Raw genomic sequence first — 13018 nt, forward strand, 5'->3', positions numbered from 1 at the left:
AGGTGCTCAGACCTGAGGGCAGGAGAAGGCGGTGGGCATCTCAGGAGTCCCGGTGGGGTCGGTGCCCCAGGGCTCCCAGGACCGGCGGTCGACTCTTGTCGGAACCCAGACTTCCCGTCCGCTCCCAGCCGGGCCCGGGCCTGCAGGAACCTCCGCGGGGCCCCATCTGGGCCTCGATGGAGCTCCAACCGCCGCCATTGCAGCCCTTCCTGTTACTACTGCTGCTGCTGCCGCCGCCGCTGCTACCGGCAGTGCCCGAGACGGGAGGGTCCTGGCAGTGCCCGCGCATCCCCTATGCTGCCTCCCGCGACTTTGACGTGGAGTACTTGGTGCCCAGCTTCTCGGCCGGCCGGCCGGTACAGGCTGTAGCAACCTACGAGGGCGGCAGGGAAGGGAGTGCCGTGTTCGTGGCCACACGCAATCGCCTGCATGTGCTTGGGCCTGATCTGCAGCCAGTTGAGAGCCTGGCCACGGGCCCTGCTGGGGCCCCTGGCTGCCAGACGTGTGCGGCCTGTGGCCCAGGCCCCCACGGCCCACCGGGAGACACAGATGCGCAGGTTCTGGTGCTGGAGCCGGTGCTGCCCGCACTGATCAGTTGTGGCTCCAGCCTTCAGGGACGCTGCTTCTTGCATGAGCTAGAGCCTGGCGGGACAGCCCTGCACCTGGCGCCACCAGTCTGCCTTTTCTCAGTGCACCACAATCAACCGGAGGACTGTCCCGACTGTGTGGCCAGCCCGCTAGGCACCCTCGTGACCGTGGTTGAGCAGGGCCATGCCTCCTACTTCTACGTGGCATCCTCACTGGACTCGGCGGTGGCCGCCAGCTTCAGCCCACGCTCAGTGTCCATCCGGCGCCTCAAGGCCGACGCCTCAGGATTTGCACCAGGCTTTGCAGCACTGTCAGTGGTGCCTGAGCACCTGGCTTCCTACCGCATCGAATACGTGTACAGTTTCCGTGCAGGAGCCTTCGTCTATTTCCTGAGTGTGCAGCCAGCCAACGTGGTAGACGCTCCTGGCGCCTTACACACGCGCCTGGCACGGCTCAGCGCTGTGGAGACTGACCTGGGCAACTACCGCGAGCTGGTCCTCGACTGCCGTTTTGCACCTAAACGCCGGCGTCGCGCGGCCCATGAGGGCGTGCAGCCCTACCCGGTGCTGCGGGCGGCCCACACTGCTCCAGTGGGCGGGCGACTGGCTACTGAGCTGAGCATCGCTGAGGGCCAGGAAGTGCTGTTCGGGGTCTTCTCAGCTAGCAGAGACAGCGGCCCAGGTGTGGATCCCAACTCTGTCGTCTGTGCGTTCCCTGTAGACTTGCTGGACACTCTCATCGAGCAGGGTGTGGAGCGCTGTTGTGAGCCTCCTGTCCACCCTGGCCTCCAGCGAGGCCTCGACTTCTTCCAGTTGCCCAGTTTTTGCCCTGACCCGGTGAGCAGAAAGAAAGGGCCCTCACTTGTGAGCAGTGTGCACATGTTTCTCTTCCAGCACTGAGACGGTCTGGGACGGGGAGGGCAGGCAGGGAGAATTTTCTCTTCCACCCAGTTTCTTAGGGTGTGGTGTGAGGGAATCAGCCAAACAAAGGCCACACTGGAAGTTCACCTCCCAGCCAGGCTAGACCCCGTTGCTACACCATTTTGCTCTTTCACCCTCTCACTTACCGTGGTCCCTTGCTTTTTCAGGTAATTTCCCTTGTTATGTGAAAATTGGATTACATCATAACTGTCTCTCTACCAGGCACACTTCCAAACTCTGGGTACAATGATGGTTGTCCCTTCCTACCTGCTCACCACATATACCCTTAGGGACACACAAAAAAACAGTGCCCTCCCCTCCACAGGCAGATACAAATTCACCCAGACTCACATCTACTCACCAACACATTTTCACTTTCCCTGTGGGAATACTTGTTTTGCTCTGCTTTCTCAAGAGGGTGGGGCAGGAGTTGTCAGAGAATGCTCCCCTCCACCCCTGTTCCAGAGAGCCTTCCGGGCCTTGGAAGTTGGGGGCTTGTCAGGGAGCCTGCATGCCTTGGACTTTCCTGACTCACTCACCCCTGATTGTTCTCCGTGGGGTGACTGGGGGAGGATACAGGACACAGTGAGAAGGTGGCTTGGCTCTAGTAAATTCCAGGAGGCTCACCCTGGTCTTGTGCAAGCAACTAAACATCTGGGGATGAGTAAAGGCCTAGGAGGGGCTGGTTGGATTTGGTTCACCATGTAGGAGTCCCAGACTTTCACCATAGTTGGGGCCCTTCTCACCCCAGGCAGGAGGTCTCCCAGCCTATGCTGAACTAGGTGCTCCTTCCTGCAGACCCTACCCAGGTTCTCTTCAGCCACGGTGTCAGGGAGCTAGAGCAGAGACTAAGAGGACGTTCCTTAAAATGCTTCCCTGATGACAACCCCAAAACGTATCCCTTGAAGCCATTGAAACAGTCCCACCATACATTACAAGAGATTAAGCCAAGGAAATGGGGTGAACGAACAAACAAATGGCATTGGACAAGTGGCCTTTCAGGGAGCTAACCCACAGTCACTGCTCTCTGAGTCTTTGGCTGCCCTGTGGCTCTGGCCCTGCTGTGACATTCTTCACTGACTCCTTTCACTCTGATTGATGCCCCAGTGGTGGGAGAGAATTTACACACAATGAGGGGTGGGGGATCTTCTGCCTCCCTCCTTCAACTGACTCCCTCTGGGTTGAGGAGGCCCTAGGGGTTGAGATCCCTAGTCTGGGTCTGGGCAGCCCTGACTGCCCTCCTCTTCTTCTCTCTGGGGAGTCAGAACCTCTCCCTGACTTGGCTAGTGGTCAGAGGATCAGAAGACACCCAGCACGACTTGGCAGCGCAAGGCTCCAAAAGGACTAATCTCAAGCCCTGCCCACAGGCTGGCCAGGCCCCCAGGCAGTGTGTGAACCAGCCTGTACAGTGTTTGTCCAGTGACTGGGCATGCAGCCTCCAGGAAGAAAGCCACTGTGTGCTCATCTTGGCTGCCTTCACAAAGCCTGAGGGGCTCAGAGTTGGTACCTGCCCTCCATGGGTTCAGATAGGGTTTGAGTCTGGCGGAGTCACCCTCCTCTATGGGGCATTGGATACTTGAGTCTTTTCAGGAGGATGGAGCCTGGAAATTCAGACAAGCCTGGAAATCCAGAGCTAAAGCCCTGGAGCCCAGGGGCAAACAGGCATCGGTGCAGCTCTGACCAGGGTAGGGCCTCTCTTCCACCCCACAGCCCCACCTTGTCCCTGAGTCATACTGAAAACACCTGGCTGGCTTCCTGCTAGGGCCAGGACTTTTACTCACCTCCAGTGAGGACAGAGTCCCAGTCCCCACCCACCCACCCTATAGACCCAGTGTGTGTAGTTTCAGGGCCCAGCTCTATGCTGAGGTCTTGTTCCCAAGACTTATAATCAGCACTGAGATCTCGGGACTGGGTTAAGCATACTTAGTCTGATAGGGGCCTCCCGTCAGCCTTGAGGAGTACCCTTAGGGCTGGCAAGGGAGGGTCCCAAGCTACTGGGCCACAGAGCCCTGTCTGCACCTTGCACCCAGCTCCAAAACCCTGCATCCATACCCTCACTGCCTGGTTTCCCGGAAGCTTCCAGAGCTCTGCGCTGGGACACTGAGTGTCCCCCAAACACCCTCCTGCTAAACGCAGGGGAGAAATTAGAGTCTCCTGTTACCCGGGCCTTCAGGCCTTTGTTTATCCCTCCTGTACCCTGAAGGAGGTACGGGTAGCAACTGGAGGAACAGGAAGACCTTTGGCATCTCAGGGAGAAGGACGACATTACCAACGCTGTGCTGGCCAGTTAACCTCAGAGTTCAGCCCCTTAAGCAGGTGGAGAGACTGAAGCCTGAAGAGGGGACAGGGTTTGTTGAAGTGCAGGGCAGGACCAGCAGGGGGCAGGAGAGGACTCTGGTCTGGAGCTCAGACTTCTGACCTGGCTCGTCTCCTGAGAGGCGATAAGGCCTTTGACAGGTGAGCAAACCTCTCTGAGCCAGTTTCCTTATCTGTAAAATGGGGGTGATGAGAGAACCCACTCTACAGCATGGCTGTGAGGACAGAATGGGGTTGGCTCTGTAAAACTCAGTAACTCATTATCAGAATGGCCATGGCAGGGTAGGGCAAGGTGTAGGGGGAGCCAGCGTTCCAGCCTTGGCCTTCTTCCCTGGCCTTGCTACATCTGAGAGCTCCATGGAGGCGGTGGGGTAACTGGCAGGACTGGGGCCTTCTCCAGCCAGGCCAGGTGAGGGGTGGGAGTTTAGGCTGCTGTGGTCACTGACAGAAGCCCCAAGGGGTCAGTTCATGGAGATGAGCCTGACTCCTTCCCTGACCCTCCCCAGCCTGGCCTGGTGGCTCCCAGCCCCCAAACCAGCTGCCGCCACTTCCCCCTGCTGGTCAGCAGCAGCCTCTTACGGGTGGACCTATTCAACGGGCTGTTAGGACCAGCGCAGGTCACTGCATTGCACGTGACACGTCTCGACAATGTCACAGTGGCCCACATGGGCACAGCCGACGGGCGCATCCTGCAGGTAGGTCCCTCATCTCCACGGCCCCTTGTCCCGGGATCCCTGTCCCCATTTTGCTCACAGCCGACCTGTCCCAGGTGGAGCTGGCCAGGTCTCTCAACTCCTTGCTGTATGTGTCCAACTTCTCACTGGGCAGCAATGGGCAGCCTGTGCATCGGGGTGTCAGTCGCCTTGGGGACCACCTGCTGTTTGCCTCTGGGGACCAGGTAAGGTGGGCAGGGTAGGGCCCGGGGCTGGGCTGTTGGGAGCACAGCTTCTCCATCGGATCCAAGGAGACATTGACACACAGGTCCCCCCACCCTGATCTACAGTAGGACCAGGGGGTCTAAGGGGCTTAGTCTCCCCCTTCAGCCACCCCTGAGCCACCTGTTTGTCCAAGGTCTTCCAGGTACCTATCCAGGGCCCTGGCTGCCGCCACTTCCTCACCTGTGGGCGTTGCCTGCGGGCACAGCGTTTCATGGGCTGTGGATGGTGCGGGGGCGTGTGTGGCCGGCAGAAGGAATGTCCTGGCTCCTGGCAGCAGGACCATTGCCCCCCCGAGCTTACTAAGGTACGGCTTGCCTGGCAGGGCACAGGTAAGTGTGGGACAAACTGGGCCTGGGGTGGGGGTCAGCAGGTCTTAACCATGATCTTCCTAAGGCCTGGGATGTCTTCAGTATTTACAAGGAGGACATTCTTTTTTTTTTATTTTTAATATATTTATTTATTTATTTATTTTGACTGCGTTGGGTCTTCGTTGCTGCGCACGGGCTTTCTCTAGTTGTGGCGAGCGGGGGCTACTCTTCATTTCGGTGCATGTGCTTCTCATTGCAGTGGCTTCTCTTGTTACAGAGCGTGGGCTTCAGTAGTTGTGGCTCGTGGGCTCTAGAGTGCAGGCTCAGGAGTTGTGGTGCACGGGCTTAGTTGCTCCGCGGCGTGTGGGATCTTCCCGGACCAGGGATTGAACCCGTGTCTCCTGAATTGGCAGGCGGATTCTTAACCACTGCGCCACCAGGGAAGTCCCAAGGAGGGTATTCTTGGCAGAGGGGATGGCACATGCAAAGACTTAGAGGCAGAAAAGTATTGAGTGAGGACAAGCAAGTGACCTAGAGTGACTGGAGTGTGGGGCAGGCAAGGAGTGTGGCAGAAAACTTAGGGGAAAGCAGACAGGGCTGAGAGTCCTGACCCATAAAGGGACTCAGGCTATCTTCTTCTCCCCTCTCAGTTCAGCCCCCACAGTGGACCCCTAAGGGGCAGCACGAGACTGACGCTGTGTGGCTCCAACTTCTACCTGCATCCTCCTGGTCTGGTGCCTGAGGGCACCCATCAGGTCACTGTGGGTCAAAGTCCCTGCCGACTGCTGCTCAAAGGCAACTCAAACCTCAGGTACGACTTGGTCCCTGCCCTTTCTATTCCTGATGGGGATAACCAAGCAGCCCCTTCCCTGTGAGACCCTGTCCTCTGCTTGTATGGGGCAAGGAGGTATGAGGCAAGCTGTAGTAGCTCTGGTTGCTTTCTGTCTGGGGGGACATCTCTGTCCCTTCTTGAGCCTACATATGCCCTACCTGTCTGTTGAGTCATGGCAAAGCTAGTCCCGGCCCTGTCAGATCCTGCCGACCCTGGATGAAGCCATGGGTAGAGAGATGCTATCTTCAAGCTCAGTTGAGACCTGTGATTCGTGATGGGCATGCAACCAGGCCTGTGTGACCCCTGGCTGACCTTGAGTTCCCCTGATGTCCCAGCCAAGTATCCCGGAAGGACTTTGTAGAGGAGCTTGAGTGTGAACTGGAGCCCTTGGGCACGCAGGAAGCCGGGCCTGCCAACGTCAGCCTCACCATGACCAACATGCCACTGGGCAAGCACTTCCGGGTAGATGGCACCTCCGTGCTGCGAGGCTTCTCTTTCATGGTGAGGCCACCTTTCCTTGTTTGTGCCCTTGGCCAGCTGGGCAGTTCGGGCAGGGAAGAGTTTGGAGTGGAGTGCCTCCTGCTCCAAGCTAAGCCACCTCCATGCCCTCTTAGGAGCCCATGCTGACAGCAGTACAACCCCTCTTTGGTCCACGGGCAGGGGGTACCTGCCTCACCCTTGAAGGCCAAGGCCTGTCTGTTGGCACCAGCCGGGCTGTGCTGGTCAATGGGACTGAGTGCCTGCTGAAACGGTAAGTGCCAGTGGGAAAGGGGATGGGAGGCCACAGGGTCCCACATAGGGGAGCCCTCACCAGGTGGGGCTTGGATCCCCGACAGGGCAGGGGGAGGAGGGCTCAGTCACTCAGTGTAGGGAACAGGCCCAGGAAGAAGTGTCTGCTGCTCCCTCCAGCCCAGAGGTGGTTTGGGATGGCAAGAGAGCCCATTACAGAGTCCACTGGCTGCAGCCAAGGCTGTGGGGGGAACCTGTTCCCTCCCTGACTTCTTGGAGGCCTTTCTGGGACCACCCTATCTTCAGACAGACCCATCGAGTACGGGCAAGTTGAGGAGATGACCAACAGAGGAACTAGGAGGGGTCAGCAGGCCCCTGGAGGAGTCGGGCCTAGCCATCACATGGAGGGTGTCCCTGAGCCTAATCCCCTGTTCTGCAGGGTCAGCGAGGGGCAACTTTTATGTACCACACCCCCCGGGGCTGCTACCGCCCGCGTTCCCATTCGCCTGCAGGTGGGGGGCGCCGAAGTGCCTGGCTCCTGGAACTTCCACTACCAGGAAGACCCCATCATGCTGGGTATCAGCCCCAACTGTGGCTACACGTAAGTGCCACCCTCTTGCCCACTCTGGTCTCCTAAGAATGAGGCATCCAGCCTCGGAGAGCACCCCAAGTCCACCACCCTGCTCTCCTCCACAGTGGCTCCCACGTCACCATCCATGGACAGCATCTGACTTCAGTGTGGCACCTCGTGCTGTCATTCCATGATGGGCGCAGGGCAGTGGAGAACAGGGTGAGTGGTCACTGGTAGCTGCCGAGTGGGCACTGGCCAGGAGGGAGGAAGGCCACACCAGTCCCCTGAGTTCCAGCCCCAGCCCATGCCGGGCTGAGGGGTCTGGGGTGGCTGTAGGTAGGATACCGGGCTAACCACTCTCGCATGGACCCAACAGTGTGAGGGGCAGCTCCCGGAGCAGCACTGGTGCCGCCTGCCCGAATACCTGGTCCGAGGACCGCAGGGGTGGGTGACGGGGAACCTGAGTGCCCAGGGGGATGGAGCTGCTGGCTTCACACTGCCTGGCTTTCGCTTCCTGCCCCCACCCCACCCACCCAGCATGGACCTGGTCCCCCTGAAGCCTGAGGAGCATGCCGTTAAGTTTGAGGTAAGTGGGGGGGATAGGGGGTGGGGACAGTGGAGGGTTAAGGCTGCAGCCTGCCCGAAAGAGATGGGGGCAATGGCCAGCCCTCATGACTGTCTCTGCAGTACATTGGGCTGGGCGCTGTGGCTGATTGCGTGGATGTGAACGTGACCGTGGGTGGTGAGAGCTGCCAACATGAGCTGCGGGGGGATGTGATTGTCTGCCCCCTTCCCCCCTCCCTGCAACTTGGCAAGGACGGTGCTCCACTGCAGGTAGGCAGCTCAGCTGGCCCTCTACGTGAAACATGGGTTGAGGACCTACAGGCTGGGCCTGAGCTGCCACCTGCCTCCAGGTCTGCGTGGATGGTGGGTGTCACATCCTGGGCAAGGTAGTGCGGCCAGGTCTGGAAGGGGTCCCACAGAGCACACTCCTTGGTGTCCTACTGGCCCTGCTCCTGCTTGTGGCTGTACTGGCCACCATACTGGTCTTCAGTTATCACCAGAGAAAACAGCTAGGTGAGCTCTCCACTCCCATCCTGACCCAACCCCACCCCCAAACTCTGACATGTCCAAGTCCCTATATCCTCTCTCTGCCCAGGCCTTAGGGGTCTGCCCACACCTCCTGGGTCGGGGTCAGCCTCTAGGAGCTTGGCTACCAGGAGCCATTTTTTCACAGTCCTTTCTCCGAACCTGGATGACTTGGCATCCCTGGACCGGACCACTGGAGCCATGCCTCTGCCTCTGCTGCGCTCAAGCTCTGACTATAGAAATGGCCTTGGTGAGATGGTGGAGGTGCTAGAAGCTGGGACCATACTCTCTGCTCCACCAGCCCCTCATTCCCTCTCTTCTTCAGCAGCCCCTGCCATTGATGGCCGGGATTCCACCACTCAGGTCCACAGAGCGTCCTTCTCAGGCAACGGGGATGGGTCCCATGTCCCACTGCTGCGGAAAAAGTCCATCCAGCTTGGGGACCTGAACTCTGTGCTCCTGGCCGAGGTCAAGGATGTACTGATTCCCCACGAGCGGGTAGTCACCCACACTGACCGAGTCATTGGCAAAGGTATGGGGGCCAGGCCATGTGGGGTTCGGGCTCAAGGGATAGTTGGGCAGGACTCTGAGCCTCCATTTGCTCATCTGTGAAATAGGAATTCTGTCTTCCGTGAGTTCTGGTGCAGATTAAGTGGGTGTGGGAGGGCTGCAGGCTCTGCCATCATGAGGCTGCTGCTTGTCTTTAATGTCAGGTTGGCCAGTTGGGGCTCGAGGTCTGGTTGCCAGTGGGAGGGTGTGGTGTGAGCCCTGGGCACTGGGGCCTCTCTCACTGTCTCTCCCTCATCAGGTCATTTTGGAGTTGTTTACCATGGAGAATACACAGACGAGGCCCAGAATCAAATCCACTGTGCCGTCAAGTCGCTGAGTCGTAAGTGGAGCAAAGGCTGGGAGGATACTCGTCCCTGCTGTGCTACCACTCACTGAGTGACCTTGAGCAGGAGACCTTTCTTCTCTGTTTCCCCATCTGACCCTTGTACAGGGCCTCCTTGCCCTGGGCCTGACTCCAGCCTCTCTGCAGGCATCACGGAGGTGCAGGAGGTGGAGGCCTTCCTGCGTGAGGGGCTGCTCATGCGCAGTCTGCACCACCCAAATGTGATGGCTCTCATTGGTATCGTGCTGCCACCTGAAGGGCTGCCCCGCGTGCTGCTGCCCTATATGCGCCACGGAGACCTGCTCCAATTCATCCGCTCACCCCAGCGGGTCAGTGCTCAGCTGGTCCTGGATTGGGGGGCTTGGGCAACAGCTGGGGATGGAGCTGCTCCGTCCTCACCTGCTGACCCACCTGTGCCCCCAGAACCCCACAGTGAAGGACCTCATCAGCTTCGGCCTGCAGGTGGCCCGCGGCATGGCGTACCTGGCAGAGCAGAAGTTTGTGCACCGGGACCTGGCTGCTCGGAACTGCATGTGAGCAGCCAGAGTGAGGTTGGGGTGAAGCCAAGGGGCAGAGCACCATGGCGTGCAGCTAAAGGTGCCTCAGGGAAGGCCCATGCTCCAGTCCTTGCTGTGCAGCCCTGGGCATGTCCTTCCCTCTCTGGGCTTCAGTTTTCCTGTCTGCCTAACGCAGGCTTGAGTCGGACACTGTGGCTCAGAAACCTTGTAAGGGCCTGAAACAGGTGGGTTCAGGGCGTGCTGGGGGCCAGTCCTGAGTGTGATTCTCCTCTCCCAGGCTGGATGAGTCATTCACAGTCAAGGTGGCTGACTTTGGTCTGGCCCGCGATGTCCTGGACAAGGAGTACTACAGTGTCCAACAGCGCCACCATGCTCGCCTACCTGTCAAATGGATGGCGCTAGAGAGCCTGCAGACCTACAGATTCACCACCAAGTCCGACGTGGTTAGTCCCCACCTGCCCCAGAGTCCACACAGCCTCAGAGAACACTTGGCCTTGCCCATTGATCTCCGGATGGTGATGAGCCCAGGGAATCCCCATGCTGGGCAGCCCCACAGCCCATTCGCCCACCTCTGGGCAGGTGTCAGGGCAAGAGGAGGCTGTGAGCTCATTGGCTCCTCACAGACAATCCAGGCCCTGCCCAGCCCCAGCTCTGGATGGCTCTGGTGGTAGGTGGGGACAGAGGGAAGATGCTTGTGAGGTATTGAGGAATGGGCTCTTACTAGGGGGTCGAGCCCCTCATTTCCAGCTAGAGGGCTCTGGGAGGTAGAGGACCTGGTGCGGGGGCTCCCCCTGTCCCTCCCAGGACGAGAGCTGAGTCCCTTCACCTGTCCCCTCCCTCAGTGGTCATTTGGCGTCCTCTTATGGGAACTGCTGACACGGGGTGCCCCACCGTACCCCCACATCGACCCTTTTGACCTCATGCACTTCCTGGCCCAGGGTCGGCGCCTGCCCCAGCCTGAGTATTGCCCTGATTCTCTGTGAGTATGTGGAAATGGCAATGGGGAGGGAGCTGGGCCCCAGAGACAAGGAGGGGAGGAGGGCGCCGGAGACAGAGTTCTTGCCTGGCTCTCTGACTGATTCTCTGGTTGACCTAGAAAGGGACCCTCTCTGGACCTCAGTTTCCTCGTCTGTGGTTCCACCACCGTTCGAGGCTTGGTGCTGGAGGGATATCACGGTTGCCATGGTAACACCATTCCCAACTCAGAGTCTGGGTTGAGGCCAGTGATTTGATTTCCCAGCACTCCTCTCCCTTCACCCCGCCAAGAGGGACTGTTTTCCATCTTTTCCACTTACTTAACCTCAAGGAAAGGTTCCATTAGCTCTCACACTAGCCCCCTCCACGTCACCATATCAGAATGTTTTCTTCATTGGATATAGTTTCAGATTCCCTGTTCCCAGAGGCATAGCAGCAGCTGTGTTTCATCAGTGCCTGTCGCGTGGTTCAGCTCCATAAGCAGCATGCATGCCTTAGCTGTGCTGAGGTCTTTGAGGTTAGAACAGGAAGAGCCAGGTCATAGGTGGTTGATGATTACTGTCTCACTCAGCTTGTGCTCCAGAAGGGTATGAGTAACCCTTCCTCACAGCCCTGCCTGCCTTGATTTTGCTTTTTATTATTTATTTCACTAATGAACCTGGTTCAAAGTAAGGGAAATTAACTTCACTGCCTATCTGCCTCCGGGTCAGGCTCCCTGAAACAGAATCTGAGATGGAGGTTTACATGCAGGGGGTTTATTGGTAGGTTGGGGGCGAGAGAAGCAGGACTAGGTAGGGGGAGAAGTTGGGCTGTGATGCAGATGCAATAGAGGCTGCAGTCCATCCCCTGGGGACCTCTGGAATTGGGATGGCCCTTCAGAGTTTTCTGAAATTGAGACCAAGGGGCCCAGGTCTTTGCTCCAGACATCCATTAGTCACTGCTTACAGATGTCCCTGAGGAAGGAGTGTGAGCTTGGAGGAGGCATTTCTTTTCTGCCTAGGGCAGTTCCTAGAGGGGGCCTCAGCCAAGAGCCATAAGAAGTCACAGGGAGAATGAAGGGGGGAAACTGGGTGGCCTACCATAGCATCCTCCATACCAGGGGAAGTCCCTTCTCTCTGGGCTTCAGTTTCCTCATCTGCAAAGTTGGAATGATAACAGTACCACCCTCAGAGGTCTGAGAATTATACGAGATTATTGTGTGTAGGTCACTTTTAGTATAATTTAAGGCAGGGATGACATTTCCAAGATAAAAGGTCGTGTATTAGGACCCAACAGACAAACCTAGAGAAACTCTGCTTGGAATCCATGGTGCCATGAGCTGCCCCACACATCTCAGGGCTTTTAATCCCCATTTCACGGGACCTGGGCTTCCTTCCTGGAAGACGTGATGATAACCATGATAGCTTGTGAGCTGGGCCCTAAGCTAAGAACTTCACAGGCATCTCTCACTTTATGCCCCAATAGCTCTGTGATCAGAGAAGACTCCAGAGGCACAGACAGGTTAAGGAACTTGCTCGAGATCACATAGCCCAGGTCACAGGACACAGGAGTCCAGCCTCTCAACCCCTGAGGCAATTCGACCTCTGCCAGCGTGGGAAGCCAGTCACAATGAGAAGAGCTGCCCCTAATTGGCTGATGCAAGGCACCAGGCCCTGTCACCCACTCTCCATCCCATGTGGCCTGCCAGAGGGCTAACAGCAGGTTGATAGCGCAGAATCTCTGGGTAGGGGTGCACCGTGCCCCTCATCTTTTCCTCTACCCGGTAGGTACGCAGTAATGCAGCACTGCTGGGCTGCGGACCCTGCAGCACGACCCACCTTTGGAGCACTGGCAGGGGACGTGGAACGCTTGGTGGCCGCGTTGCGAGGGGACCACTACGTGCAGCTGCCTGTGGCCTACGTGAACGTGGGCCCTGGTGCCCCTGACAAGGCAGACATGCCCTTGGAATAGTCGCCATCCCCACCAGTGCACAAGAGCATAGGTGGCCGGGCCCCTCTCAGAGCCACCAAGGCCCATGTGACCTCAGCCCCAGGCAGGCATCAGGGGTTTGGACCTGCATGGCGGTGGGAGTTAACCCCAAGCTGCCTCTGGGCTGGCCTCTGCCCTGTCCCTGTCCCTGCCCCTTAACCTTCAGGGTCACAGGAGGGCTGCAAGGCACATTGGTCTGTCACTCCCCAGTGGGGGCCAGTGAGGGGATCCTTGATGCAGTGAGTATTTATGGAGTGTCTGCTGTGTGACTGGCTGCTGGGCACAGGGGACTCAGTGGTGACCACTGGCCCTTAAATCAGTAAGTGAACAAATAAATATTTAATTACAAATTGTGGTAAATGCTATGAAAGAAA

The 13018-nt window shown here is 58.0% G+C and overlaps 1 protein-coding gene across 1 annotated transcript; it reads left to right on the forward strand.

Moving 5' to 3' along the window:
- The first annotated feature begins 149 nt into the window (after positions 1 to 149).
- MST1R (macrophage stimulating 1 receptor) lies at positions 150 to 12798 on the forward strand. Its single transcript, XM_055079614.1, has 19 exons — positions 150 to 1424; positions 4331 to 4519; positions 4896 to 5066; positions 5721 to 5881; positions 6238 to 6403; positions 6517 to 6653; positions 7071 to 7232; positions 7328 to 7421; positions 7579 to 7788; positions 7890 to 8036; positions 8117 to 8279; positions 8440 to 8541; positions 8620 to 8823; positions 9100 to 9180; positions 9331 to 9512; positions 9607 to 9716; positions 9979 to 10144; positions 10544 to 10680; positions 12443 to 12798. The coding sequence occupies exons 1-19, from the start codon at positions 177 to 179 to the stop codon at positions 12624 to 12626; spliced, it is 4014 nt and encodes a 1337-aa protein (XP_054935589.1). The 5' UTR covers positions 150 to 176; the 3' UTR covers positions 12627 to 12798.
- The last annotated feature ends 220 nt before the right edge of the window (positions 12799 to 13018 follow it).

The sequence above is a fragment of the Physeter macrocephalus genome, chromosome 18, assembly GCF_002837175.3.
Source record: "Physeter macrocephalus isolate SW-GA chromosome 18, ASM283717v5, whole genome shotgun sequence".
Classification (NCBI taxonomy): domain Eukaryota; kingdom Metazoa; phylum Chordata; class Mammalia; order Artiodactyla; family Physeteridae; genus Physeter; species Physeter macrocephalus.

Excerpts from the sequence above, each read along its gene's own strand:
- MST1R (XM_055079614.1), top strand. The coding sequence starts at position 177 with ATGGAGCTCCAACCGCCGCCATTGCAGCCCTTCCTGTTACTACTGCTG. Across the intron at positions 7,422-7,578 it reads GCAGGGCAGTGGAGAACAGG|TGTGAGGGGCAGCTCCCGGA; the intron begins GTGAGTGGTCAC and ends TGGACCCAACAG. Across the intron at positions 8,824-9,099 it reads TGACCGAGTCATTGGCAAAG|GTCATTTTGGAGTTGTTTAC; the intron begins GTATGGGGGCCA and ends CTCCCTCATCAG.